A 26,835-nucleotide genomic window follows, 5' to 3' on the forward strand; every position below is an offset into this window, starting at 1 on the left:
TCTAGTAATTGTAAACTAATAATTAATTAATGCTCTATTAATCATAAATAAATGCAGCATTTACAAATTAAACCGACAATAATATTACATAACAACTATTATGAATTAAAAATTATGTAAATCACGCGTACGAGTAAATATTTATATAGTAGCTCACATTCTCTTGTAGAAAAACCGCGTATGGGGAAAATTGATCGTGTGCAATTATTAGCGATTGTACCCGCATCGGGTGATTTTCTTGTGAACAAGGATTAATCTTTCTTGCAGCGTCTGGGGAGCGTTCGTGGGGAGGACATACCGTACATTTTCGGGCTACCGCTGGTGGCAGGCGGGGCCTTCTTCCCGCGAAATTATTCCCGACAAGACCAGGGCGTTGCGGAGGCTGTCCTCACCTTCTTCACCAATTTCGCCAAGACCGGTAACCCGAATGAGCCGCACAAAATCGAGTCGGTCGATTATGGCACGCCGAAGGAGAAGACGCGATTCCGCGGTCTCACTTGGGAACAATACGAGACAGGCTCTCAGCAATATCTCACGATAGGTGAGTCTTGCAATGAGAAACGCGAGTTTCTCTTTGTCCCTCTATTATTCTTCGATTTATTTTCGTTATTTTTATTTTTAAATTTAATCTTCTACAGTTGCGGATAGCATCTCGCAATATCGCGAGTTTTTTTTAAATTTCCCTTTCTCTCTTTCTCCCTTTCCCCTTTGCTTTAAAAAGTTTCTTTGCAAGTTTGATTGTGTATAGTCCGGGGACTCTGTCTGCCATGTATCTCTTGTGGCTGCCTTTTTAAAAGTTTTTCTTAAGAGTTTAATTGCGTGTAATGTGGAATTTTTTCTTCAGTAAAATGCGGATAAAGAGTTCTATTCCCCAGGAATAATTATGTAAAGGAATATTTTAATGTTCATTTAACTCGCGCAGAGTAGGCGCATGAAATTAACTGAAATTTAATAGGCATGCTTCGATTATTTTAATCAAGCTATATGCATTATATGTTGCATATATTATAAATTATATTATATTAAATTATACATATTATATATTATATTATAAATTAAAAATTAACATAAAACATTTTCTGATAATTTCAAGATACATAATAATCAACAAGAACAATTGTTTGTTACATTGATCTTTCATAAATTTAAGAAGTTTAATAAAAATAGATAAGAGAGAGAAAAATAGAGGGAATAAAAATTATGCGAGTCATTTAGACCGACTGTTACAAGTGTATTAAATTTTACGTAAAAAAAATATATGTAAAAGAAAAAATATTATACCAATAGTTTAGGAGATTTAAATAATAAATGAAAAAATGTGACAAAAAATGATTGGAGCGCAAGCAGATTTTCCAGATTAATAATCATAATTTGTTTATGATTGTAACGATTATTGTTTATAATATAATATAAATTGTTAAATACATATTCATAATTAATTAATACATAACAATTATATCTCTTGATAAATTTTGGTAAGCATAAAAAGAGCAAGAGAACATACTCTTTAATACTATCCAATATTTATTTCAGCATTAAAGCCAAAAATGAAGAGCCATTATCGCGGCCATAAAATGGCCATGTGGCTCAACTTGATACCGCAACTTCATCGTCCTGGTGATGATGACGTTTCCATGCGGCATCATCACTTTAGAGAACGCGGCGATCATTATTACGCAGGTATAATCACAGCTTTTTTCAAAATAAAAAAAAAATAGATTTTCTTGATTCTCTCAGTTAATATACTTGTTGAATATCTTCCCTTATTCAGGAGCGGTTCGGAATGAGTGGTATACACCGCTGCCGTTGACAGGCACAACGCGGACGAGCGCTTCCTCGACTACTGCCTGCAGCACGTCCACCGACTTTGAGGACAGTCTCGTCATCGAGGACATCAAGACGATCCTAGACAACTCTGAGGACGATGCCGAGCTATTGCAGAGACTGGCATCTCGTCATTATTATAGCACCACTACTGCCCTAGCGATCACCGTGGGTGTCGGCTGCATTCTTCTCGTGTTAAACATGCTAATCTTTGCCGGAATCTACTATCAGCGTGATCGCGACAAGAAACGCGCCGCCATGGACTGTAGACCAAACGGACAAGAGTCCTTACCGATGACCACAAGAACGTCCATAAAGCCTTCTGAGAGTTCGCGGCCCGCTCAAGAGCCGCCACCCTCGTATACTACCCTCGCGAGAAGTCCCTCCATCCAGGAACAGCAGCAACAGTTGCAACAGCTCGCGCAGTCTCAGGGCAGCCCGGAGCAGTCGAACAGAAAGGAGCCGAGAGGATCCGGTCATGGGACCAGCAAAGACTCTATTCCGCCAAAACCGCCCGCCAGGACCACCAGCTCACTTAGCACCACTGCCGGTAATACTAACACTATCAAGAAACGCGTGCAGATACAAGAGATATCCGTATAGCATTAGGGGTTGCCCCTCGAGGGCAACGCGCGAACGAAACGAGTGACATTTGTAGACGCGGAGACCACCGCAGCAGAGTCCAGATTTTGAACGATGTTTTCTCATTTTAATAGCGAAGGTGAACGGATGACTTGGCCTGACTTGGTGAAAGAAATGTCTCATTTATCACGATTACGCGAGTGCAATTCGCGAATCAGCGAAAGAACTTTTATGGAATGAAATCTTTTGCAATATTACGTGTGAATCTTGATTTCTTTACTTAACATATGATTGGAATTATGTGTCTGACTGTAATGGATATTATTATTGAAAATTGTCGATATTATTACCGACTTTTATTACTTGCAGTGCAGTGCGCGACATGGCTGACTATAACGCGATAGCACTACTGGACTATTATCATTAAAGTGCGACTGACACTGTCTACTACCTTACAAGACATTAGTACTGATGTTGTTTCTATTAGAGGAAACGTAAGATTGTACTGATGCTTGTTATGACTGATACAAGACATGGATTATAATTATGTAGTTGCTATCTATAAGCAGACGGCGTTCTCTCTATTACCCGAGAAAAAAAATCCATGTTATAATCAAATATAAACATATTTATTTTTTTTTTCTTATTATTTATTACAATTTTTTTTTAATTATTTTTCAAAATTCACTTTTTCTGAAAAGAATAATGTGAAAATTATTCTTTAAATTATTTTTCCCGTATATACGGACAGAGATTACATAAGAAAAAGAAAACATATATATATATATATATATATATATAATTAGATATTTGATTATATAAGGATTTTTTTCTGGGTTGCTGTCTTGTTTTAGAAAAATATTGAACGATTTCTAAAATAAACATCATAATTCGTGTAGCCATATTAAGTATATATACTTGAAACGCTCAAAAAAATATCCTTCGAGGAATTTTTGTTGTAACTGAAGATGATATACACTCACTAGCCATTCAATTCGGAATATAAAAAAGTTCTAATTCTCTTTTAAAGATCGCGGAAAATTTAGGTGGCCTTAAATATATCATTACCGTACGTAAAGGGCAACGTATCGATATCTTCGATATCACAAAGAACGCTTGGATTTGTAACGGACGAGACGCTATAATTGAATTTTATAGCGCACAGAGATTCGAGAATATCTCTGCTAAAAAGCAATTACGCGTATAAGAATACTGGTGCATAGATCGGTGCACATTCATTTCCGTGACTTCGAGTCTCGCTCTCGAAACGATCGGAATACCAAAGTCACGTACACGATTCGCGTACCATCGCATACCTCCTCATCTCGACTGCTTTGTGAAGCATCGATTGGAAGGAAGAGACACTCGATTCCAAACGGATCAAACGGATCGGACGCTCATCCCTTATCCGATATATACACGAGCAAGACGAAAATTCGACCCCTATATATATATATATATATATATATATAACTACAAGTATCATTCTTGTATTACTCGCTTGCATAAGATTGCAACAGCGCCAGTTGCACCTTTTGACCAAAGGCCAAAGAGAAATAGATTTCCTATTAAATATCGCGAAAATTACTCGAGCAAAAGACACGCAATTCTCTAGCTGAGAAATCACCGAATATGGAAGCTGTAGAACGATTTTCAAATGACCGGAATAGCATGATTTTCAAATGGCCAGATTCGATCATCTGCTGAGTGTTCTTCTGATAGAGTGAATAACAATCGCGATTATTGAAATTGCGACTAAAGAATTTCTGATATCAATAAAAATATATAGACGCTCGTGAAACATAGTTTTCTTTCTTACGTTTTTTGCACGCGAACCTCCAGAATCTATCTGACAATTATAGAAAATTGTATACAAATTAAATTAACAAGTATTGTTGAAATATTAATATCAAAATAAATTGAGATATTAATAGGTTCATATTATTTAAAATTTGAAATTATTTCTGAAACTTTAAAATCATTGATTTAATTATATTATATACAGTTATATAATTGTTTTATATCTTAATTCTTAACTAAAAGTCTTTCATGAATTGCTTGCAAAATTTTTTATTTTAAGAAAAAGTTAAAATTGTTGAAAAATTTTTTATTTAATTTTAAATTGAAATTGTTTATAAAGGTAGAGATATACAAATATGTTGATACGAAAGCTTCTGTTGATAAACAATATTAATAAGTCCTTTGTATGCGGCCTTTCCGAATCGAGATTATTGCTGAGATAAAATATGCTCAAAAATGTAATAATGAAACCAAAAAAAAAGTAATTTCTCTTAAAGTAAAGTTAAAATTATCAAAGATTGTATAGAACTCTCCCCCTTCCACGACCAAGTATCCTAAAGGACGTGATCGCACTCGTGTTTGCAGAGATACATTTTGTTCTTTGTAAAGAGTCTTTAATCTCGAATTAATATTCATGACCTGATTCTGACGGTACACATCGTCAGACTTTAGAGATGTTAAGTTTTGAGAGTCACCTTTATCATTTTGTGCGCATCTGAAATGATTTGCGCGGAAAAATAAAATGTTTTCAGGATATATCATGCGACGGATGTTAATATAATATTATAATAGAGTATGAGAAAAATTCGGTCCAAATGCAAAAAATAAAAAATATTACAGACGCAATCATTGATAAATTTTTACTCGCATAAAAATTTCTAAATGACAAGTTTGTATCTCATTTATATTTTAATTATGGAAACTATGGTAAAATCATGACCTTGAAATTCATTTATATAATGATAACGCTTTATGAGAACTGAATTTTCTAACGCAATTCAAATGTTATATATCCTGTATGGAAAAGACTCACAATCTTTTCCATTTTAGAATGTCCCGAGTTTCAAGATCGTTAAAAATCAAGAGACTGTCTAAAGTAATAAGAATCATTTAATCGATCACGACTTTCTCGGCATAAAATTATACATATGTATCGATACAATTAAGAGAACATAAATTTGTAATTAAGAGTACCATGTAGTGTAATATGCACACAGACTTGGTGTCGCGTAAAATCGATCGTATTGTCGATTACACAATAATTTTAAGTACGTATGTACGTTATTATGTGTAATTTTTCAAAGTAATTATTCGCGAATGGTCTGATATTTGACAACACGTTGTGATACTTGTGTTATGATAGTATCGACATATAAAACGGCAGTGAAATTTAAATGCGTGTTATAGTTTAGAAAATCAATTTGTAAATTTCACTGTACAACAATAAATGCCAATTTATAAAGATACACGCGATTTTTACCTATCAATCATATCATCTGTTGAACTTTCAATCGAGGTGAAGTATTAATTGAATGAATGTTATGTAACAAATATAGACAAATTTATTTTCAAAGTATCTTATATCACATCGAGGGAAAATATAATGAATAAAGAAAAGAAAACTTAGATATTAAATCAGCTTCTAATAATTTCTAAATGTAATAAAGTATGTTACCCATAATTCATTGTTTCTCTTCTATACAACTTGTCAATATATTGAAAATACAGTGTAATATACATTATATGCCTTGTAAGTCCAATGAATCCATCTTACTCAAGAGCCACTTTCTTGGCTGGAACTGCATTAGGAGTGGGACTATTATTTCTCCTTTTTGCTCCTCGTGCGTTACGTCCTTTGAACATATAATAGCTAATATCTATTTCTTTTTATAGTGACATTATTTTTTTATTATTATATAGAAAATTCAGTCGTTTGAGTTTAACTCAGCGAAATCCAAATATTTGATTTCTCAGTATTAGCATGGCAGTAGCATCATTAATACATATTAAAGTCGATAAAATTGTAATATTTTCAAAATTAAATGATTTTTACCTTTCTTTCCGCTTCGTTTCCCCTTGCTAAATTTCTTTTTCGACGCTGCCATCTCTTCCAATGTTTTTGTCAGATACTTGTCCTCCTCCTCACCTTCAAGAACTTTGCAAGTAACCTCAACTTCGTTAATTAGCACCTTGGAATATAATTCAATTACACTCGATTATTGTAATTCTAAAAGCATAATCCAAAAAAATTTTAGTAATTTCTCACCTTTCCTTCTTTTGTCTTTTCTAACAAAGATTTTGCAGCATTTTCTCTTTGCAGACGTACCCATCCTTCTGTATCTCCTCTTCGAAAATCAATATATGCGATATCAACATCAAATTTATTTAAAGATTCTTTTATATCTTCCCTTGTACATATCTTAGAAACACCAGAAAAGTAAATAATGGAACCTTTTGGCAATTTATTATCTATACTATCTGTATTAGTAGGTATATTAGTATCTACACTATCTGCTTCTGCTGTCTGATCTGATTTATCAACTTCAATTTCCTTTTTTCCTGCCTAAGCATGTAAAACAAAATCACAATTTTAAAAAATAAAGTTAAAATAAATTTGCATTTATTGTATTAGATTACATATATTTTTTCTTTTTTTTTTTTCCCACACTTACAGTAGTTGCTTTCTTTTTCCTCTGTTCCCTTTCTTGAGCTTTTTCTGCATTGTAATTTGCACTATAAATGTTATATCAAAGTCATATACAAGTAATATACATATTATACAATAAAATATATAATATAAATAAATAATTCCATAAATATTTTTACTTACGCCCATTTTCTTATTAATTCAGTATCTTCATATTTTATAGATTCTACATTCATGAAAGCTTTTGCATCATCCAAAGTTTCAAATTGTACAAAAACAGAACCTTTGAACTTAAAAACTTTATCTTTACGATCTTGATATTTCCTCATCTATAAAACAAGATAATCTTTTTTAAAAATCTATATATATTTATAATAATTTCTAATATGCATTCTTATATTCATATCCATACAATTCCTAATTATCAAATCTATCGAATAATCTAATTTAAACAAATATACTTACCACAATTGTTTCAAATGGTTTGTATGGTTCAAAAAATACTTTTAGCTTATCAATATTTGAAGTTAATGGGAATCCTTTAACATAAACTGTTCTGGCCTCTTGAGCTTTTCTATATTCTTCATTATATTCTGGTAAAGGATAATTTGGCGATCGCCGTATCTTCTTCCTATCTTCAGAAATCTCTATGAGATCGCTACTTTCCAGAGCCTTCAGAATTACATCAACATTTTTGCTAAGATGAGCTAACATCTTGAAGTTTAACATAACAGTCATGGGAATCCAGCCTGCGTCTAGTTTTGTTTGTTCAATGAGAAATTTATCCCTCTGCATATTTACATTACCAAAGTAATACTATAAAAGAAAAGAAAAAAGTAGAAGTATGAAACACTGATACTTGTTCATTATTTTTTTTATAGATGTTATTCTTATAAACTTATAAATATATTAATCTTTTTTTTTATAAAAAAAATATTATATATTTATATACCTCTATTTGTTCCTTGATCTTTTTCAAAAGTTCCGCAGACGGTTTTTCTTCAGCTTCTTTGCTCACATTGTCCGCAGCGTCAACAGTTTTATCGACCTTAAGTTGAAAAATATTTAAGTATAAAACATTGGTACTCGCCTTTGGTCATTATTTTCTATGGTCATATTTTTTTTCTTTTTTTTTTTTTTGCATCAAAGTCAAAACGCGATTTTTCAACACAAAAAAATTTTATTATTTTCAAACGAAAACCATATATGATACATACCTCTACTTCAGCGTTAATATTCTCCGAAATTTCCGCGGTCGATTTTACTTCATCGTTTTTACTTTCAGCGTCAACAGTCGGCACTTTATTAACCTCCTCGACGGCGTCCCCGTTCAAACAATCGGCACTTGTTTCCTCTTTACCGTTTTCCATGTTAATAATATTTGATCTCTATAGAAATATAGAATGCAGACGATGTAATCTCAAAAAGATCAACTCCAGATACGCTTTATATTCTTAAATTCCGGTATTTCTCGAAGAAAAAGATCCAAAAGATCCCTTTTCGTCTCGCACACGTGTTTTGCTCAAACCTACTCGATTCCAAGTCGAAAACGGAAATGATGCGTAGAAAGCCCGTGGCCCGTGTTATTATAAGGGCTATTGTACATAGGATGCGACGACGCCAATCGTTAGCCAATCGATTGATAGTTTGATCGTAAAAGCGAAAGGTTTATTGGCTAGCACCTTGCTATTTAGCACGCATAAATCCGGACCTATAATAGATGTAACGCCTTAAGACATAAGAAATTGATCAATCACAGTCAAATATGAAAAGAATAATAAATTGTTGGTAATTTCTTTACGAGCTTACTACACCTAGAGATAACTACATCTATTGTAGATGGGATTTAAAGTCCGTATCAGACCAATCAAACTAAAGGCAGGAACACAAACTTTTGCATAAGCGTATAACCAGGAGAAAAACCTTATAATAACTATAAAACCTATTCCACAGTCAATTATTCTGAAAATACATTTGGAATAATCGATTGTGGTTGGTCAATTTGCTTACGACTAACAATTAACTTATTGTAGATAACAAACAACTTATTGTAGAATAGGCCTAAGGAAATTGATTGATCCATAAGCATATGCATAAAGAAATGGAATAATAAATAAATTCTCTTATGGTTACGCGCTTGTGCAAAAATCGGGCCCTAAGCATTAAAAATTGAAAAATTTGAATGTGACTAATCAGGGGAAAGAAAACTAAAATTTAATGCAATTTGTATATTAGTATCATTATTATATATATTATCATTAATATATATAGTATATATATTATTAATTGAACAAACGTTTTCAGCATTTGCAGCATCAAAATGAACACAGCCAATATACATGGATCGGTATTTTGGCTAATAATGATAAGGATACATACACAAGTATAACTTTAAAAATAGATATTTGTTCTCAATCTTAATGTATCATTGCATCTTTGTAATTATATAATACAAAACTTATTGTTGATAAAAGAATTATTTAAAAAATTTATTTTAATCTATATACTTCATATATTAATAACATATTTTTTTTACACAGTATTACTGGATTATACTCGCGGAAAAGTTCATAACAGTTTTCCTTACAATTGGGAGAATGTTTATCAGATATGAACATGTTTAGACCTTGGATATACAGTGACATTTTGTTGACCTGCTCCTATTACTGATAGTAATAATACCTTAAAAGTAAATTAACAGAATTGACTTATGCACAAAAAATAAAAAGATATTTTTAAAGAAACTTATGAATTATTTTCAAGAACCAAGCAACAAATCTTCAAATAAGAAAAAAAAATATAACTGTTCCATTCACAATTTCCGACTGTAAGAAAAACACTTCACTTATGAAACCTCTTATCTCCTCTTAATTCTGAAAAAGTAATACATAAGTACAAATGTATTATATAACTAAAAATATAATATATATAAATAATTCCATCTATATATTTTTACTTACGCCCATTTTCTTATTATTTCGGTACCTTCATATTTTATAGATTTTACATTCATAAAAGCTTTTGCACCATCCAAAGTTTCAAACTGTACAAAAGCAGCTCCTGCAAATTTAAAAATTTTATCTTGATGATCTTGATACTTTTTCATCTGTAAAACAAGATAATTATGTTTGAAAATTTATACTATATAATTAATAATAATTTCTAATATTTATTCTTATATCCACATCCACATGATTCCTTATTATCAAATCTTGAAGTAATCTATTGTAAATAAACATACTTACCATAATTCTTTCAAATGGCTGATATGATTCAAAAAACGCTTTTAGCTTATCAATATTTGAATTTAATGGGAATCCAGTAACATAAATTGTTCTGGCTTCTTGAGCTTTTCTACATTCCTCATTATATTCAGGTAAAGGATAATTAGGCGATCGCCGTATCTTCTTTCTATCTTTAGAAATCTCTATGAGATTGCTATTCTCCAGAGCCTTCAAAATTACATCAACATTTCTGCTAAAATTAGCTAACATCCTGAACTTTAACATAACAGTCATGGGAATCCAACCTGCGTCTAGTTTTATTTGTTCAATGAGAAATTTATCTTTCTGCATATTTACATTACCAAAATAATACTGTGAAAGAAAACAAAAAAATAGAATTATGAAACACATTAATATTTATTCATTATGTTCTTTTTTATAAATGTTATTTTTATAGACTATTACAATTTTTTTTCTTACAAAAAAATAGAATTAATACAAATATATACCTCTACTTGATCCTTGATTTTTTTCAAAAGTTCTGCAGGTGGTTTTTCTTCTGCTTTTTTGCTCGCATTGTCCATAGAAACAGTTTTACTGACCTTAAATTAAAAGATATTTAAGTATAAAATGTATTAATACTTTAAAATATATTAATATATTGATACTCATCTTTGATCATTACTTCCTATGCCGCTTTTTTTTTGTCAAGATGCGATTTTTCAACATGGTATATAAAAGATTAAATTTTATTTTTTCACGAAAACGAAATATATATATATATACGATATACCTCTACTTTGGCGTTAATCTTCTCCGAAATTTTCGGCATCGCTTTTACCGTATTTTTACTTTCAGCGTCAATAATTGTCATTTTATTAATCTTATTCGCCGCGTCACCGATCAAACAGTCGGCATTTGTCTTCTTTCTATCATTTTCCATGTCAACAATATTTGATTTACAATATCTATAGAAAAAATAAATGCAGACGCTGTAGTCTAAAAAAGGCCAGCTCCTGATATGCTTTATATTTTTAAATTTCGGTATCTCTCAGAAAAAAAGATTCCTTCGCTTCTCGTACAAGATGTAATACCAGATTCGGAGCGCACGATGCACGACCGGCACGACGCACAATACACAACGCACAACACGCCAAACTGTTATAAAGGGGATAACAATACAAGTAATAACAGTAGAAAATCGCATATCACAATTTTCTACTGTTATTCCCTCTATCACGATTTGGCATGTTGCGCATCTCGAATCTGGCATCTGTCAGTGCCATGTGCCATCGCCATCAGTGGTCAGTAGTCGGTAGTGTCTTGCTCGTGTCTGAGTCCAAGTCAAAAACGAAAATGTTGCATAAACAAAGCCCATATGAGTATGAGGATCTAGTGTATATCCGTGAGTGCGTTCAGGAAATACAACCGTTGAGAATAATTGTCTTATCAACACTCGACGTTGATTTGTTGGTTTTAAAAATAAGAACCAATCACGTTCGATTTCTACCCAACAGTTGTTGGGTGGCATCTTCTGAACACACTTTTTGGCGCGTTCAGTAGAGAAGCATTCAGTTATTATTCGAGGTAATTAGTATATTAGTATTATTATATTATTATATATATTATTAATTGTTATATATATATATATATATATATATTATTATTAATTGATCAAACACTTTCGGCATTTACAGCATCAAAACAAACGCGACCGGTATATTTTATTAATGTTATGGCCAACAGTGCTGAGGTATATATACGAGTATAACTTAAAAAATACAAGAGATATATGTCTTAATCTTAATGTATCATTACATCTTGTAATTGTACAAAATAGTAAATAAATTTATAAAATGCATCTTAAATTTTCACAGGTTACATTTGAGGATTTTCAAACAAACGAACGTTTCAAAAAACTAGAGCGCTCCTTGAAACTAGCTATACTGAAAAAGACACATAGCAAGAGTGTAAATAAGAAAGAAATGTTGCCTCCTGCGATAGCTAGCTCCAGCATTTCCAGCATCAATGTGGATAGTATGAATTCCAGTTACGTGACTCCATCATTACATACTTCGGTTAAGAGCGAAGTCTTGGCTTCCAGTAATAATCTGAGAAACTTATGTTCGACAAAGAGGAATTGTAAAACCAACCGAGAAATAATGGCTACGTCCAGCGTTAAACAGGATGATTGCAATGATCGACTTGTTATGCCACCTCCAATGAAAAACACAGTTTATCGTATTTCCAAACAAACACAAGACAATGTTCCTACATTGCCGAATTGCAAAACAGTAGTGTCAAATCCGCTTAATAGATCTGTTCAGTCTTCTACAGTAAATACTTTTTCATTGAGTGCTGCTAGTCATATATCTGCTAATACAAATACTAGCAAAGAATATCCATATCCTTTTGTTGCACCAACAATAGCTGCCATTGATCCTCAAAGGGTTAACAGATCATTTTCAAGATGGAGAGTTATGCTGAATGATAATTATGAATTAATAATTAAAGGAACATTAGAATGGTAAATATATAATACATATTTTATTAATTTGAGCATTAACATCTTTTATTAAATTAACATAGCATTTTGGTTACCAGTGGAAGAGTTGCATATAGCAAACCAGTCATAAGGAGATACAATGCGACATGTGTTGAGTCAAAATATAAATATAAATATAATCTTGAAGGAAATATTGTTGATGAAAGAAATGGTAATTATTAAAATTTATTTTAATACATATATATGTATATGTTACATATTAATGATTTATATTTTTTTTATATAGTATTACCGGATTATATTCGCGGAAAATTTTATAATGGTTTTCCTGATGATTGGGAGAATGTTTATCAGATATGGAGAACATATCTCAGCCAAGGATGTCCAGTGACATTTCGTTGGCCTACTCCTATCACTGATAGTGATGATGACTTAAAAAGTGAATTAACAGAATTGACTTATATATGCACAAAAAATGAAAAGGATATTTTTAAGGAACCTTGTGAATCATTTAAATATTCTAGCAATAAGTTTGGAAATCCAAGTGAAAATGATCAAATGAAATCTTCAAAAAAGAAAAGAAAATATAATTGTTCCACTCACAGTTTCCAAAACTGTAAGGAAAACACTTCACTTGTAAAACCTCTTATTTCCCAAAAAGATATAATTCCAATTGTGCAAACAAAGAACATGAAATCAACATGTGATATGGATAATGAACAAAATACTGAATTGAATGTAAATCCAGTATACAGTTTTAGGGGAATGAATAAATTAAAAGATATCATTCACGAGGATAAATTGAAAATAATTATTGACAATTTGGCAGACAGAAATTGTTCTCCAAAGTATATCGACAAAGTTATTGAGCTGTTTAATTGCTTGGACTATACAGAATATTATAGAACGAAATCAGAATGTGATTATAACTCAGCGATTTCTGCGAATCATGAAACATCATGCAAACAGGAAATGCTGCAAGCGAATCTTGCATGTGATAACAATCATACAGATAACAAGTTTGAAAATGAACTAAAGGAAAAAGGGAAAAATTACAGGAACTCCATCAATCTAAGAGATAGAAGTATAAATAATGATTCTAATCTTACTCAGTTATCGAATCCAATAAATGTTAAGCCAAAATATGATGGTAACAATGACTCGGATGAATCAGAGAGCCTGACTTATGTAGGTGTACCTAAAATATCGATTGAACGAGTTTTACATAGCAGAAAAGCATCCAGAAAAATATATAAACATAAAATAAGGAAGAAATCAGCAAATTCACGCAATATCAAAGGAATCGAATATGAGTTTGAATCTGCTCCCACGATGATTCCAATGGCTAACAAAATGGCTAAAAAGAGTTTACTTTCTGATGAATCTTGTATTAGTATCACGGAAGATCAAGTCCAAGATGAAATAGATATGGCAAAATATCATAAAATAAAAAACATTGCTCAAAGATCACAAGAAGATTCTTTTAATAGCCATCTGATGAGGAATAATTTCGATGTATATGATACAAACAACCCTGCAATACAAAATAAACAATCATTCAATCCTTTTCAGACACAAAAAATTAACTTGAATGCCTCTATAAAGGAACAGGAAATTTCGCACAAAGTTGAAAAAAATGCACATTCGCAATTTATTGCAGATATCGATTACGCTTCCAATTCTGACATTGATGTTGAAATTATAAGCACAAGTACGCGGAAAACAGATGAAAATATGGTAGCTTTGCATTCTAATCTGGATCAAGATATTGTGATCAGTAGCGAGAGTAATAATAACTTCTCCAAAAAACCTTTCATCTTTCAAGCATCACATAGAGAATATATCGGACAATCAAAAAACGAGATTGCGATGAAAAAATCCAAAACTAACATAACCAGTTTGAAGCCGGTAAATCTGAAGTTAAAAATAAAAGAAGCAGATTCTAAGTCAGAACAATTACAACCTTTGGATGTGCATATTGTAGAAACTGAAAAAGACAAACAATACTTCAATATTCAGCCATTGGAAGAGATTTGCAAAAACAAATTAGTATCGAAAACGTCAATCGCTACAACAAAAGAAATTATCGCAAATGATTCTCATTCGAAAACGATAGAGATCGAAAAAGCCAACAATAAAAAAAAGATCTATCTAACAACGAACAAGAAAAATGAATCGAATATAAATTCCACTAATTTGACAAATGCAGCAACAGAACAATCTAAAAGCAATAAGCTTGAAATTAAAAATAATTCTAAAGTGCTGAGCGCATGGATGCCGAAAGTAATATATTATGCGAAATCGAAATCTGAATTAGGCTTGATATTTGAAGGAAAATTGCTCAAGTGAGTACTTTTAAATTTTATTAATTTTGTTAATAACACAAATGATATAAAAAAATGGATAATTAATTCCCGTATTTTGTTTTGAAATAGTGTTTTAAATGACAAATTTTTTTGCATTCTCAAATTTTTCTTCACAGATTTCTTTTCAATACAAAATGACATGTTCACTTTCAAATTTTTTTGGGGATAATTATATAACAATATGAAATTGTATTTCTCTCTTATTTATAGTGAACTTGGTCATGTCATGCAGAGAAAATTTACGACTGATATTGTATTGAAGCGATTATCAGCTACACTGATCGAAACAGTGAATCACGAATTCTATGAGCTTGTTGGATGCTTGAATGACAATGAGCATGGTAGAGTATCCAAAATCTGGTAACAATAATGCGTTATATCATAAATATTTGTCAATTTTAATAATTTTTATTTTGTATTTTTTAGTTATTCCGAAAGAACTTGTAAATCAATGTCGTAACGGATGTCCTGCGAATATCGAACAATTTTGTTTGACTTGGAAAATGTTGCAAAACTGTATTTAAGCGATTTTCTTAATATATTTTTTTTTTATTTTTTATAAGTATTAATTAAGATTACATGTTCTCTACGAGAAAATTTTTATTTTTAGATAAAATACAAAAAATAAGTGAGAAACTTAATAGTACATCCATGGACTTGCTGAATACATCTGTTAGTTCGAGAGGTCGTAGAATTGTACCTCCTTTGTCTTATTGGACAGGTGAGAGGAAAGAGAAGGGGAAGAAGAAAGAATAAATAAATAATAAAATTAAAACATAGAAATAGAATAGATCAATTTTTTCACTGAATAAAAAATAGATAACTTTCTACTTAAAAGACTTAATAGTATTATTTTCTATACAGGTGAACGTATAACTGTGAAAGATAACAATCTAGTTTATAACCCGGGCAATTCACAGGAATCATCATTAGTTTCAACAACTGAAACTTCAAAAGAAGCTATAAAAGAAACTAAAAAATTGGTAAATTATAATATAATTATAAAAATGTTTCAATGATTTCTCATAATTCATGAATTCTTATTTACTACAAATGTACACATTTGTTTTATATTATGCGAAATATAGAGTCCTAAAAAAACAAAGAAGCAGGAAGCAAACTCCAAGAATGTATCAAAGGAACAAAAACTATTCAAATCGAATGAAATTTCTAATTCAAGTAAAAATGAAGTAAGTTTAATTATATAAATCTCACCAACTACAAAAAATTTTCTTAATATAAATTATTAAAAAATGTATGGATTATTTTTAATTTAGACCCTCGTTATTGAGAAAAGTCAATCTTCTAATAAGTCATATAAGACTAAAGCTGCAAATAACACAAAGAAATCGTACAAATCGCATAAATCTCGAAAATCCCGGATTAATGGCAAACGATATGTAAAACAAAATTTGACGTTCTCGTTGACCGATTCTAGCGAAAAAGAGCAAGACGTATCTCCGCAAAAGGTAAATTAAAATTAATTTATAAACAAAAATGAAGTTTCTATCATATATTTTTAGAGAAATCATGCACGATTTTCTTTTTATATAGCGTATGTGCACTCATCTAAACAAGAAAACAGGAACGCCGTCGCAATATACAATGACATTGAGGAAGCGACAAAGTAAAGACATCCCCCAATAGAAATACGACCAAACTCCAGTAATTTACATAGCTTTATTTAATGCGTTTTATTTAAACGATGCAATGTTGCATTGCTTGATTCATATTATGATATATGTGACTATAGACATTCACCAACAAAAAAAAAAAAGACAAGACGCAACATGACATATATTTATTATAAGGATATTTCATCGACAAATGACTTTCTATCAGTAACAACATCTATATAAACTTAATAATTTTTTTGGATATTTTGTGTTATGAAATCATATGTGTAGTATTAAACGCATAAAAATACACGCGAAATTTTTATTCTAAGATATTTTTTTTCCATGTATATTTCTCACTTTGTATGTATTATTTCTTCTAAATGTTTTTTTTTTTTTTTTTACATAATATTTATATCTTGTAATTTGTGAACAGAAAAACTTTTTTCATTCATTTTCGAAAAATGATGAAATATACAAAATTGTTAAAACCATCTTTACTATTTTTGTGTGTTTATGGCAGTATATAGAAAAGTCATTATTTATTAATAAGATAATAAAAAATGTAATATAATATTGAAGAAACGTTTTTGTGCAGAACTTGTGAATATTTTTATAATTCAAAAAGAACAAACATGGAATAAACACAATATGTATATATATATATATATATATATATATATATATATATGTATGTATGTATATATAATTAATATATAAATAAATTATTTATCATATTTTCGTTATTACTACTTATTCTTCTTTTTATTTTATATAATATAAACTTATATTTCTTTGATGATGATGATCAAGAATAATGTTAAAGACTCTTTGATGAAGGTTATGAATCACGAAACCAATCATAAACCGCTTTCCGCTATGATAGTTTAGAGTTATTGAGTTTCAAATCGAACTTGAGATCTGACTCGACTCGATCCAAAATCGGGTAGAGTCAACAAATCGAATACGCTATTTTACTACTTGGAATAGAGTAGCATTCAATTGACCAATCAAGATGAAAAATTTCCTTGTTCTGATTGGTCAATTACATGTTACTTTACTCAATATAGAGTTCAATGGAATCCTATCTAGCACTCTTTAGATTTCATGGTGTACTAAAGCTTAGATGTTCTTCAGGGAAAATTTCACGGGCTCAAGTTGGCACATACATTCTGAGACACTCGCTGAATCTCCTTCTTTTCCGGTACGCTCCGTTGGGTGACCGTGTCTTATTTAGTTTTAGCTGTAATTATATCTTTCTCCATCTTCCACAATGAGGATTTACAAGGATCTTTTCACCGGTGAGTAAACGATAAAATGTTCTTGCAATCATATAAGCCAGCTATTTTTTATTTTCCAAGTAGAAATGTGATAAATGCGAGCAAAGAATGAGATTCGAACGTTTTCGAGTTTCGAAAGATATTTCCAGACTATTTCTGAATGGGATTATACATAGTTTTGATATTTCATGATAAATTAGCACAATTATTATACTATAATGGTTTAGATTTTTTGAGAGTCATAGATATATGACTATGAAATTTTCCTAACCTTTCCATATGTTCTTAATGAATCTTATGGTTGCAAGAGTAATGTGCCATTTTTATCAATATAAGATTTTAAATTCTAGTGCTTACATAAAATAATAACTCCATAAATCTACATAAAGTAATCTATATCACATAAATCTATATAGTATTATAATATTTTGTATATATGTTTTTAGGAGATGAAATGTTCTCCGATACTTATAAAATCAAGCTAGTGGATGATGTGCTGTATGAAGTATATGGCAAAGTATATATTTAGACATATATTTACAAAGTACTTTTTTTTGTACAGAAGAATTATGTAATGAATATGTACACTATTTTTCAGTTGATCTCTCGTAAATCAGGTGAAGTTAATATCGCCGGTTTTAATCCCTCTGCAGAAGAGGCTGATGAAGGCACTGATGAAGTAGTAGAGTCTGGTGTTGATGTTGTATTGAATCACCGACTTCAAGAAACATTTGCCTTTGGAGATAAGAAATCTTACACCTTGTACCTCAAGGATTATATGAAGAAGTAAGTTTCTTTTTTAAATGCTATAAATTTTTAAAATTTATGCAATTAGGTTTTTGCAATTAAATAAAAAGTGTTATCATTGTAGATTTTAAAATATATAATCTTTTGTATATTATTAAAGTAAATATATTTATATTTATTATCATAAAGATTAGAAACTATTAGAGTTATCATAAAGATAAGAAACTATTAGAGTTTAGTCACTTAATGATGAATCTAAGCAATATGACTCATTGAACCTCTTATACAGACATTAAATATTCAGCTATTTTATGATCATTATAACAAGTTTTTAAAGAGAAAAAATAGTGAAAGAGTAATCAAAAATAGTAAAAAAATTAATAAAAGAATACAATTTTATTATTTTTTACCTAAATGAAATTTTATATATGAAATATATACACAATATATACACATATGTATAAGTTGTTTGTAATATATGTACACTTTTCTTTTTTTGTAGGCTAGTAGCAAGGCTAGAAGAGGAATCACCTGATCAAGTAGAGGTTTTTAAAACCAACATGAACAAAGTTATGAAAGATATTTTAGGTCGTTTCAAGGAGTTGCAATTTTTCACTGGAGTTTCAATGGACATTGATGGCATCGTGGGTCTCATGGAGTACCGTGAGATCGACGGCGAGTCTGTGCCTGTACTCATGTTCTTCAAGCATGGTCTTGAAGAAGAAAAGTTCTAAGTAATTCTTAGATATTCAATAAAATGGACAAATTTTGTGAGTCATACCCTCATTTATTGTTTCTTGTATTTATTATAATATGTATTAATGTTAGATTTGTATTGAAGCTTTCATTTATATATGTGCTAAAAATTAATATATTTCAACAAAAAAATTGAAAAATAAAAATTAGAAATATAATATACATGTGAAATTCGTGACCAACACATTTTTTTGTGTTTGCCACTGCACAAACATGTTAGATTGAATTGGCAAGCAGATTCTCGCTGTGATATTTTTCTGATCATAGCGTCTAATATAAGCCAGACATCTTTGATAATGCAACTCTTACTTTTGGTATATTCTTTTATTGTAGAATGAAATGTAATCTATTTTCATATGTGCTTTTCAGATAAACTGGAATCAAGACTGCACACATGCTAAAAAGCTGTGAAATTTAGTTAAAAATATAAGACAGTTCAATACTTCCAATCTTGGTTTACAGTGAAATTAACATTACATGAATAAAATCTTCGATATATAATGACAATTTCTCGATAAATAGTTGTAAATATTCTGTGACAAGAAAAGAGATGACAACATAAGGAATTTTCGTCAGAATATTTCCCAGAATGTTACATTTGTCCAATTTATATTAGGCGATTTAATTTATATTAAAAAAAAAAAAACATATGGAAGATGGGGAAAGAACTTGCAGCGATAGACTTACATCAATGATGTAATATTTACAATTATTGTGTTAATGTCAATAATGATTAACAATTTCTGAAACATATTCGACATATAAATGTCCATCATAAATAAAAAATTTTTCCATAATTTTTATTTTTTTATTACTTTTTTTCCATAATAATTTTTTTTTATATTTTTTTTTTCCCTTCGTTCCTTAATTATCCTTTATAAATCATGAATGTAATATATGTAATTTATGTAAATTATCATATATATCTCTGATGTGCATTTAAACACATTTATATATGTAGATTTTTATGAAATGTGAATACGTGATTATATTTCGGATGCTATTGTTATTTTACTCCTGTGTTTAACTCTATTTCTTTGAATGGTAAGAGCTATGTATAAATTCGTCATGTGCTGCATCTAGTACTTACACAAGTGTAAGCAATTTCATTGTACATTTCATTATAAACCTAACACCGTTCATGAAAGATGGGAACTTTTTATTATCTCATAAGAACAAAAACACGATGCATGAAACTTATGTCCACTTCTGACACAGTAATAAATATACTGAAAAAAAACCACTTGTCATATATCATTGATTCATTGATCATTAAATGCGTACTGTGAGGAAAGATTTATACATTTATAAGGATGATAGAAAAATACAGATATCTTCACTTCATAAAAATATTATATTTAGATAAGTCAGAATAGATGATCTATCTCTTGGCGCGAACCGTACATTATATTTCTTTACTCAGGGATTGTTACTAGCCACATACTGTTGTACAAGTACACTCATAGCACATCACTCCCTTTTATTTTGCACATTCTTGCCGTCAACAATTTCTCATCCTCTCTTATTCTCAATTTCTCTCTTTCTCTCTCTCTCTCTCTTTCGCTTGATTCTTCTACATAACTGATTAACTGATTCTCTCGCATCTTCTTTCTACATTGTATTATTTTATATACCCTCATCTCTTTCGCTTTCTGTGAATATATTACTATTATTTTCTCTAAAAAAAAAAAACATTTGCTCTCTTCACCTGAGAACTCGACGCCTTCGTACATGATACTTTGCACATGTTCCGTACCGTTATTTGAAAAAAAGTATATGTTTACATTTACAAAAGCGTATCTTAGTAGTTTAGTAATAGTAAATAGCATAAGTATGTGTAGAGACAGATTTTTTTTATAATCTAACAATGGATGTACGAAACAATATGTCTCATTATAACGTTATAAACGAAATTATACAACTTACAGCTTAAAAAGATAAACTCTTGAGGGAGATGTACATACATTATACATATATATATATATATATATATATATATATATATATATATATATATATGTACATATATGTATAATGCTTATGTACATATATGTATAATTATTAATTATATTGCTTTGCTATCTACGGAGCACAACCATATATCGTATCGTTGGTTATTAAAGCCAGTGAAATAAATAACTAATATCGATTTGCGACAGAGTATATATCATACATCGCGTCTCATCCCACTATAACAAAAAAAAAAAAAGAAAAAAATTGAGACATCGAAAATCATGGTAATTTGCAAATTTATGAAATGCAGCACAATTGTGTGCATATAATTTGTCGCATCTGAAGAAATAGATAGAAGAATAAGTGATGTCGATAGGCATTCATGCGTTATGTATACGGGTGTATATGTGTATGTTGGCCGATTGATAATTAATTCGTGAAATGGAATGTTACATTCAACATTTATCGACATATACAATTAGTTCGCGAATATTTCCAATCAGCTTTATAATCGGAATTCTACACAGTATCGTATTAAATATATTTAAACACTTTTCACTCGCGTAATTTTTATATATATGTATATTAATCCGAAATTATGAACAAACGTATATGCCGTATATAAATGTATCTCTTCTCCCTTCGCGCGAATCAAGAAGAAAAATAAAAAATATTCGAAGTATCCGACTTATACGATAGAATATATACCGAAATAATATTTGATCAATAATGGCAGTCATAAGAGTTAACTTATTAATCTTCTTAATTAGAATTTGCCCATATACGTAAATATTGTACGACGTTTATACATAGATGTAAGATGTAACATACTAGTTTACAGTTTTTTAGCTCTTTTTAAAGGTACGGTATTTAGTAGGACACACCTCTGCTACTATTTGTTAAGTTGGGTACATCTTATACACGCTCGATAAGAATAAACGGTATATTATTTAATGTTATCGGTATTATTATTACTATTATTATTATTATTATTATCGTTATTAGTTATTACTATTATCATTATTATATTATTATTAAACTTATTTGTACTGATCTGTGTAGAATGGGTGCGTAAAAGGGTCTCGGTACTGTATCGTCTCTCTCTCTCTCTCTCTTTCTTTCACACATACACACACACACACACACACACACACATTTTTTCCAAATACTGAAATGATAAATGGTACTTCGTCATACTGAAAAGATGATTTTGCATACAAGTATATGTTAGTCGGATGTGCCATATACTTTTCTCTTGAAATTACTTATATCGGAAGAGAAAAAAACGGCATGCAATACAGGGAAACAATTGTAATACCCAGCAGGTCCGCATAAGTACAAAAGAAACAAAAGCAAAAGAGGTACAATACATAGATATTAAAGTAAAACATTGCTATACAGAGAAAGTTTTATACAACGCACCCGATTCTTTCGCTTTGTAGGACACTGTGTGTTACTATAGGTAAGACTGTGTTACACTACACATAATTTGAGCATCGTACCATTTCAATGATACTTCAAAGAAGTATGGCAAAAGCATTTAAGTTTATATTAAAGTATTTATATTTGCGGTATACACACATACAACACACACGTACGTATGCACACAGATGAACCAGTATCCCCGAATACGATGCTTCACGCGCAAGAAGCTCAATGTGTTATTTATGCTTTAGTAGACGTAATCACACGGCATTCCAAAGATCACTCTTTTAAATCCTCTTACCTTATATAAATGTATCTGATCGCAAGACATAGTTTTATTAATTTGTGTCGCTCTACCTTTGTTAACTCTTTCTTTTTCCTGATCACTACTGAGGTTGTCGTATTTGTATTTGTGAAAGAATTCGGTGTTTATATATATTCATATATTATTTATATATATGTATAGAGATATTTCCGTTCTTTTAACATTTATATATTTCATATGAAACTTCATTCACAGGTAGCATTCGCGCCCACCAATCCTAATGGTCATTTACAGCGTCGTTTTATATTTTGTGAGGAATTTGAAGAGGTGATCGCTAGTCGCGCGATTGTTCAGAGGTAATTTTGGTCAGCTTTGCATCGATAAAAGTAACGTTGAAATAACAATTGTACAATCAAATAATAAATTGACAAATATATATGTGTATATATTATATATATAGAATCTCGCTTTAAAATGTGTCTGCTCCTACTTAATAAATCAAAATGACTCGAATTACTACGCGTATATTGAGAAAATTAAATCGATTTATACATATTGCTCTTGCGTCCGCATTAATACGTAACTCTTCGCCTTCTCTGAATACTCAAAAATACCAAACAAAAAAACAGGCATTTGAAATGAATAGTAAAAACTCCAGTATTATAAAAAAAATTATGAATTTAATAATTGTGTTTGTTTTTCCATGGTACGCATAACATTAAAAACTCTCATCAAGTAGATAACAATAACCAACAACTAACAATCGTAGGCATTCACGCAAAAATAGAAATATGTTTAATAATATACAATAATATTATCATAATTTATATTATTGAAGTAAGTATGATCATTCCCTTACTATATTTCTAGGGTAGTAGAGTAAATCGTATCAATGATTTGAGCTGAAGGAGTCCGAAAAGTATCAAGTATTTGTACAATATTCGCAAAATGAAAAAATATATACTCCACGTTTTTAGTTAAAATAAAAAAATAACATTACATCTCTCTTTAAATATATTACAACATAATTGTGTTACATCATATTTAATTGTACATAATTATCAAAACTTCATAAATTTATTAAAAATACGGATACATATATAAAGTTTATATTAAAACTTTTACGTATTTATCAAATGAAAAAAAAAAAACATTATATTATATATAATATAACACATCTAAAAATTTTTCCAAACAAAGAACCGAGTCAACATAATGTCGACATAAAACTATTAAAATCCGACTATCCACGTAAATTATGTCGTTAATCCGATTTTTCAAGTAAAAATAGTTAACAGATAGTGTAATAAATAGTTAACAGTCTCAAGAGAAATATATAATATGTATATACGTTTTATACAGATTTTTATACATATCTAATATAACATGTAAATTTAGAAAATAAATGTCTGAGCAAATACTTGTCTTGCCTTGTATAATTTACAAATCCATATCCATCAGCTCGTATCATGTAATACGCGATTCTGTAAATTACTAACAACGAGAGGTTTCAATCTTAATTCTGAGTCCACGATGAGTTATTCCTTACCGCATACGCTAGATTTATAGTATAATTATACATCTCGCAAGAACTTTTTCTTCAAAGATTCGAAAACTCTTGCATCTTTGTTTTTCGCATCTGCTTTCATGCATTGAACATTCTCCAGGGAAAATAAATCTCACTGCCAGTGTAAACTATGGAAAAAAAAAGAAAACGTTCTAACTCTACTATTTGCTGCCATGTCGAATTTGTACGAGACACAGAAGACAGCATTCCAGCACTGTAAAGTATACAGTAACACGAATTTGTCACGTTAAAGTTAAAAATCTGCTTAAGAGAAAGTTAACGAAAAAGATCTGAGTATATATATATATATATATATATATGTATATATATGTATAGATCATCATATACATATCGAGCGTGCATTCTATCGAAAGAAACAGAGATAAACGAAAACCCTAACACCTTGAAAGCAAATACTTCATTCGCACGCTCTGATATTAGCAATTATTGCAGTTTCAATATTTCATCACGGACACATGCTATATAAAAAAAGGGGCGAAGGGGGCTACATAATGCGTATTTAATATAATTAATAATGAATTAGTAAGTTCATTTTTTTCCCTATACACTAAAATACAAAACAATAAATTACCGTTAAACTCGCGCACTGATGCAAGTGTATGTATATATATCTATATGCAATAAAGTAGCTCTTTTAAAATAACGATTCGAATCGAGGCAGAGTTGGAATGTAAAGGTGTCCGAGAACTCGCAAGCACAGATCGCGTCTTCATCAAGCTCGCCGAAAATCAAAATCGCTAAAACGATCCATAATACGCAAGAAAGAAAAAAAGAGAAAGAGAGAAATAACGAGATAAAAAAAGACAAAATGTAATAAAGTGCAAAAATAGAAAAAAAAAAGAAAAATCATTCTAGGAACTTTTATGAAAAGTGCAGTCGACGAAGACGCGATGTCTGTCCGAAACAAGGATCGATCGTCAGCACGAAATATCGCGTGGAAACGTGATTTTCGCTCGGATAATGGCACGACACATGTCACAGATTAAAGAGGCAGCGATTGTTGTTGACGATATTTGTATATATAGATGAAACTATATTTATCTACCTAAAGCTTTTCGTAAATTAACACCTCCAATCAAGACATCCATTGATTTATCTGTCAAATATCAGACTAAATTTTCTATCAATCTTGCATTTGTAAGATGTGATCGATCTTCATGTGTTATTAAATTTAATCGGTTCGATAAATTAACTAATGACCGATCAACGATTTCAAAAGCCTGAATTATATTACAGCAATTATCGCACTCAAATCGTACTACAGCGCGTATACAAGCCGTATAAGGCATGTACATATCCTATATACATATCATTTTTTTCGCATATGTATGTTCAGTACAAATCGATTAATCAAAACCGCCTCCTTATGCTGGACACGAGAGTCGCAAAGCTTTAACAAAAACATAAATAACAGGAAGGGGTAAAGGAGGAGGTAAGAATAGCGATGAAGAGAAGTAAGTAAATTCCATCTCGCTCGACGCGCGATAATCTGTATTGTGGCGCTGGGAAGGCGTCACAATACAGAAATTGTCTAACATCTCGAATGAAAAACTCGACTTGAATGCGGACTCCTATTTTCTCTTTTGTCGTCCTCTTCCTCTTGGTTTTCCTTTCACAGATCGGTGTGCCCCAAGACGCGGCACACCTTCTGCTCCTAAGGATCCGACGGTGACTCCAGCATCTCCTTGAGGAAGTCTTCGACTTCCGCCCGCTCCTCGCCGAGAAGCTTGAAAAAGAACAAGTGCTCCGTGCACTTAAGACCGATCGAACGAATGGATGGTAGGCGGAGCAGCAGTTTGGCGAACCTGCCGGGATCGTCCGGCCAAGACACGCGGGTATATTCCTCTAGAGCGGCGTAGATCTTCTCGCGCAGCAAGGTAACTTCCTGAATAGACTTGAGACCTCGTGCATCAGGATTGAAGAGAATAATGGATCTGTATACACACGGACAAAATCTTAGCGAAAGACATTCGACGTAATTCAATTAACTAAAACAATTCAATTAGCTAACATTAAAAATAAAATTGTTGTTAATCAAATAAATATATCTTGGTAATTTTGATTTTTTTTTTTTACTTAAAAAATGTATATTTTGTTGCCAAAAATGTTTTGTTATATTAAATTAATTATTCGCATGTAATAAAAATTATATTTTATATAAAATTTTAATATAAAAAAATATTTGGAGATAAAAAATTATTTATTAAAATAAAAAAAAAACTTATGTTTTTGAAACAGCCAGCCAAAAATTAAAAA

The 26,835-nt window shown here is 30.7% G+C and overlaps 6 protein-coding genes and 1 non-coding gene across 22 annotated transcripts in view; 3 read left to right on the forward strand and 4 right to left on the reverse strand.

The window, feature by feature from the left end:
- The window catches only part of LOC126854137 (neuroligin-1-like), a 175,324-nt gene extending 169,652 nt beyond the window's left edge, over positions 1 to 5,672 (forward strand). For all 6 annotated transcript variants that reach the window (XM_050600549.1, XM_050600544.1, XM_050600545.1 and 3 more), the window contains 3 exons: positions 268 to 541; positions 1,534 to 1,680; positions 1,772 to 5,672. In XM_050600549.1, the coding sequence (XP_050456506.1) occupies positions 268 to 541; positions 1,534 to 1,680; positions 1,772 to 2,427 (1,077 nt within the window). In that variant the 3' untranslated portion in view covers positions 2,428 to 5,672. The remainder of the gene's footprint in view (positions 1 to 267; positions 542 to 1,533; positions 1,681 to 1,771) is intronic.
- Positions 5,437 to 8,570, reverse strand: LOC126854154 (la protein homolog). The gene is made up of 8 exons (XM_050600579.1): positions 8,071 to 8,570; positions 7,806 to 7,901; positions 7,319 to 7,669; positions 7,037 to 7,182; positions 6,879 to 6,939; positions 6,473 to 6,769; positions 6,260 to 6,395; positions 5,437 to 6,059 (listed from the first exon to the last, which is right to left on the reverse strand). Exons 1-8 carry the CDS (start codon positions 8,221 to 8,223, stop codon positions 5,977 to 5,979), a joined length of 1,323 nt encoding a protein of 440 aa, XP_050456536.1. The 5' UTR covers positions 8,224 to 8,570; the 3' UTR covers positions 5,437 to 5,976.
- LOC126854306 (small nucleolar RNA U6-53/MBII-28) lies at positions 6,116 to 6,208 on the reverse strand. The gene has a single exon (XR_007688097.1). It is a non-coding gene; the product is annotated as a small nucleolar RNA U6-53/MBII-28 (small nucleolar RNA).
- A 771-nt stretch (positions 8,571 to 9,341) lies between the features above and the next one.
- On the reverse strand, positions 9,342 to 11,428 carry LOC126854163 (la protein homolog). 2 transcript variants are annotated; one of them, XM_050600606.1, is made up of 6 exons: positions 11,160 to 11,428; positions 10,871 to 11,045; positions 10,587 to 10,679; positions 10,099 to 10,449; positions 9,814 to 9,913; positions 9,342 to 9,726 (listed from the first exon to the last, which is right to left on the reverse strand). In XM_050600606.1, the coding sequence occupies exons 1-5, from the start codon at positions 11,348 to 11,350 to the stop codon at positions 9,863 to 9,865; spliced, it is 861 nt and encodes a 286-aa protein (XP_050456563.1). In that variant the 5' UTR covers positions 11,351 to 11,428; the 3' UTR covers positions 9,342 to 9,726; positions 9,814 to 9,862. The 2 variants fall into 2 exon arrangements, with proteins under 2 accessions (XP_050456563.1, XP_050456562.1); XM_050600605.1 differs by having other exon boundaries at positions 9,814 to 9,959; positions 11,160 to 11,426.
- Positions 11,429 to 11,603: 175 nt separating this feature from the next.
- On the forward strand, positions 11,604 to 16,704 carry LOC126854130 (uncharacterized). Of its 2 annotated transcripts, none has more exons than XM_050600529.1 (12): positions 11,604 to 11,664; positions 11,775 to 11,830; positions 11,955 to 12,604; positions 12,667 to 12,794; positions 12,870 to 14,928; positions 15,160 to 15,290; positions 15,376 to 15,465; positions 15,560 to 15,670; positions 15,814 to 15,932; positions 16,038 to 16,139; positions 16,227 to 16,418; positions 16,504 to 16,704. In XM_050600529.1, exons 2-12 carry the CDS (start codon positions 11,813 to 11,815, stop codon positions 16,594 to 16,596), a joined length of 3,693 nt encoding a protein of 1,230 aa, XP_050456486.1. In that variant the 5' UTR covers positions 11,604 to 11,664; positions 11,775 to 11,812; the 3' UTR covers positions 16,597 to 16,704. The 2 variants fall into 2 exon arrangements, with proteins under 2 accessions (XP_050456486.1, XP_050456488.1); XM_050600531.1 differs by having other exon boundaries at positions 12,682 to 12,794.
- Positions 16,705 to 17,700: 996 nt separating this feature from the next.
- Positions 17,701 to 20,145, forward strand: LOC126854181 (translationally-controlled tumor protein homolog). The gene is made up of 5 exons (XM_050600627.1): positions 17,701 to 17,866; positions 18,292 to 18,362; positions 18,444 to 18,631; positions 19,095 to 19,362; positions 19,718 to 20,145. The coding sequence occupies exons 1-4, from the start codon at positions 17,839 to 17,841 to the stop codon at positions 19,324 to 19,326; spliced, it is 519 nt and encodes a 172-aa protein (XP_050456584.1). The 5' UTR covers positions 17,701 to 17,838; the 3' UTR covers positions 19,327 to 19,362; positions 19,718 to 20,145.
- A 5,013-nt stretch (positions 20,146 to 25,158) lies between these two features.
- Positions 25,159 to 26,835, reverse strand: part of LOC126854155 (retinoic acid receptor RXR) — a 65,205-nt gene continuing 63,528 nt past the window's right edge. For all 9 annotated transcript variants that reach the window (XM_050600584.1, XM_050600589.1, XM_050600588.1 and 6 more), the window contains one exon: positions 25,159 to 26,513. In XM_050600584.1, coding sequence (XP_050456541.1) covers positions 26,234 to 26,513 — 280 coding nt within the window. In that variant the 3' untranslated portion in view covers positions 25,159 to 26,233. The remainder of the gene's footprint in view (positions 26,514 to 26,835) is intronic.

Source organism: Cataglyphis hispanica, chromosome 13 (genome assembly GCF_021464435.1).
Source record: "Cataglyphis hispanica isolate Lineage 1 chromosome 13, ULB_Chis1_1.0, whole genome shotgun sequence".
In the NCBI taxonomy this organism is placed as follows: domain Eukaryota; kingdom Metazoa; phylum Arthropoda; class Insecta; order Hymenoptera; family Formicidae; genus Cataglyphis; species Cataglyphis hispanica.

Coding starts and splice junctions, on each gene's coding strand:
- LOC126854163 (XM_050600605.1), bottom strand. CDS start 11,350: ATGCCAGATTCGAGATGCGCAACATGCCAAATCGTGATAGAGGGAATA. Junction 11,046..11,159: donor CGAATCTGGTATTACATCTT/GTACGAGAAGCG, acceptor TTTTTTCTATAG/ATATTGTAAATCAAATATTG. Junction 10,680..10,870: donor AGATTAACGCCAAAGTAGAG/GTATATCGTATA, acceptor TTTTAATTTAAG/GTCAGTAAAACTGTTTCTAT.
- LOC126854130 (XM_050600529.1), top strand. Junction 12,795..12,869: donor TATTGTTGATGAAAGAAATG/GTAATTATTAAA, acceptor TTTTTTATATAG/TATTACCGGATTATATTCGC. Junction 15,291..15,375: donor CTTGAATGACAATGAGCATG/GTAGAGTATCCA, acceptor TGTATTTTTTAG/TTATTCCGAAAGAACTTGTA.
- LOC126854181 (XM_050600627.1), top strand. CDS start 17,839: ATGAGGATTTACAAGGATCTTTTCACCG. Junction 17,867..18,291: donor TTACAAGGATCTTTTCACCG/GTGAGTAAACGA, acceptor ATATGTTTTTAG/GAGATGAAATGTTCTCCGAT. Junction 18,632..19,094: donor CTCAAGGATTATATGAAGAA/GTAAGTTTCTTT, acceptor CTTTTTTTGTAG/GCTAGTAGCAAGGCTAGAAG.
- LOC126854154 (XM_050600579.1), bottom strand. CDS start 8,223: ATGGAAAACGGTAAAGAGGAAACAAGTGCCGATTGTTTGAACGGGGAC. Junction 7,183..7,318: donor AACCATTTGAAACAATTGTG/GTAAGTATATTT, acceptor CTTGTTTTATAG/ATGAGGAAATATCAAGATCG. Junction 6,940..7,036: donor GAATTAATAAGAAAATGGGC/GTAAGTAAAAAT, acceptor TAACATTTATAG/TGCAAATTACAATGCAGAAA.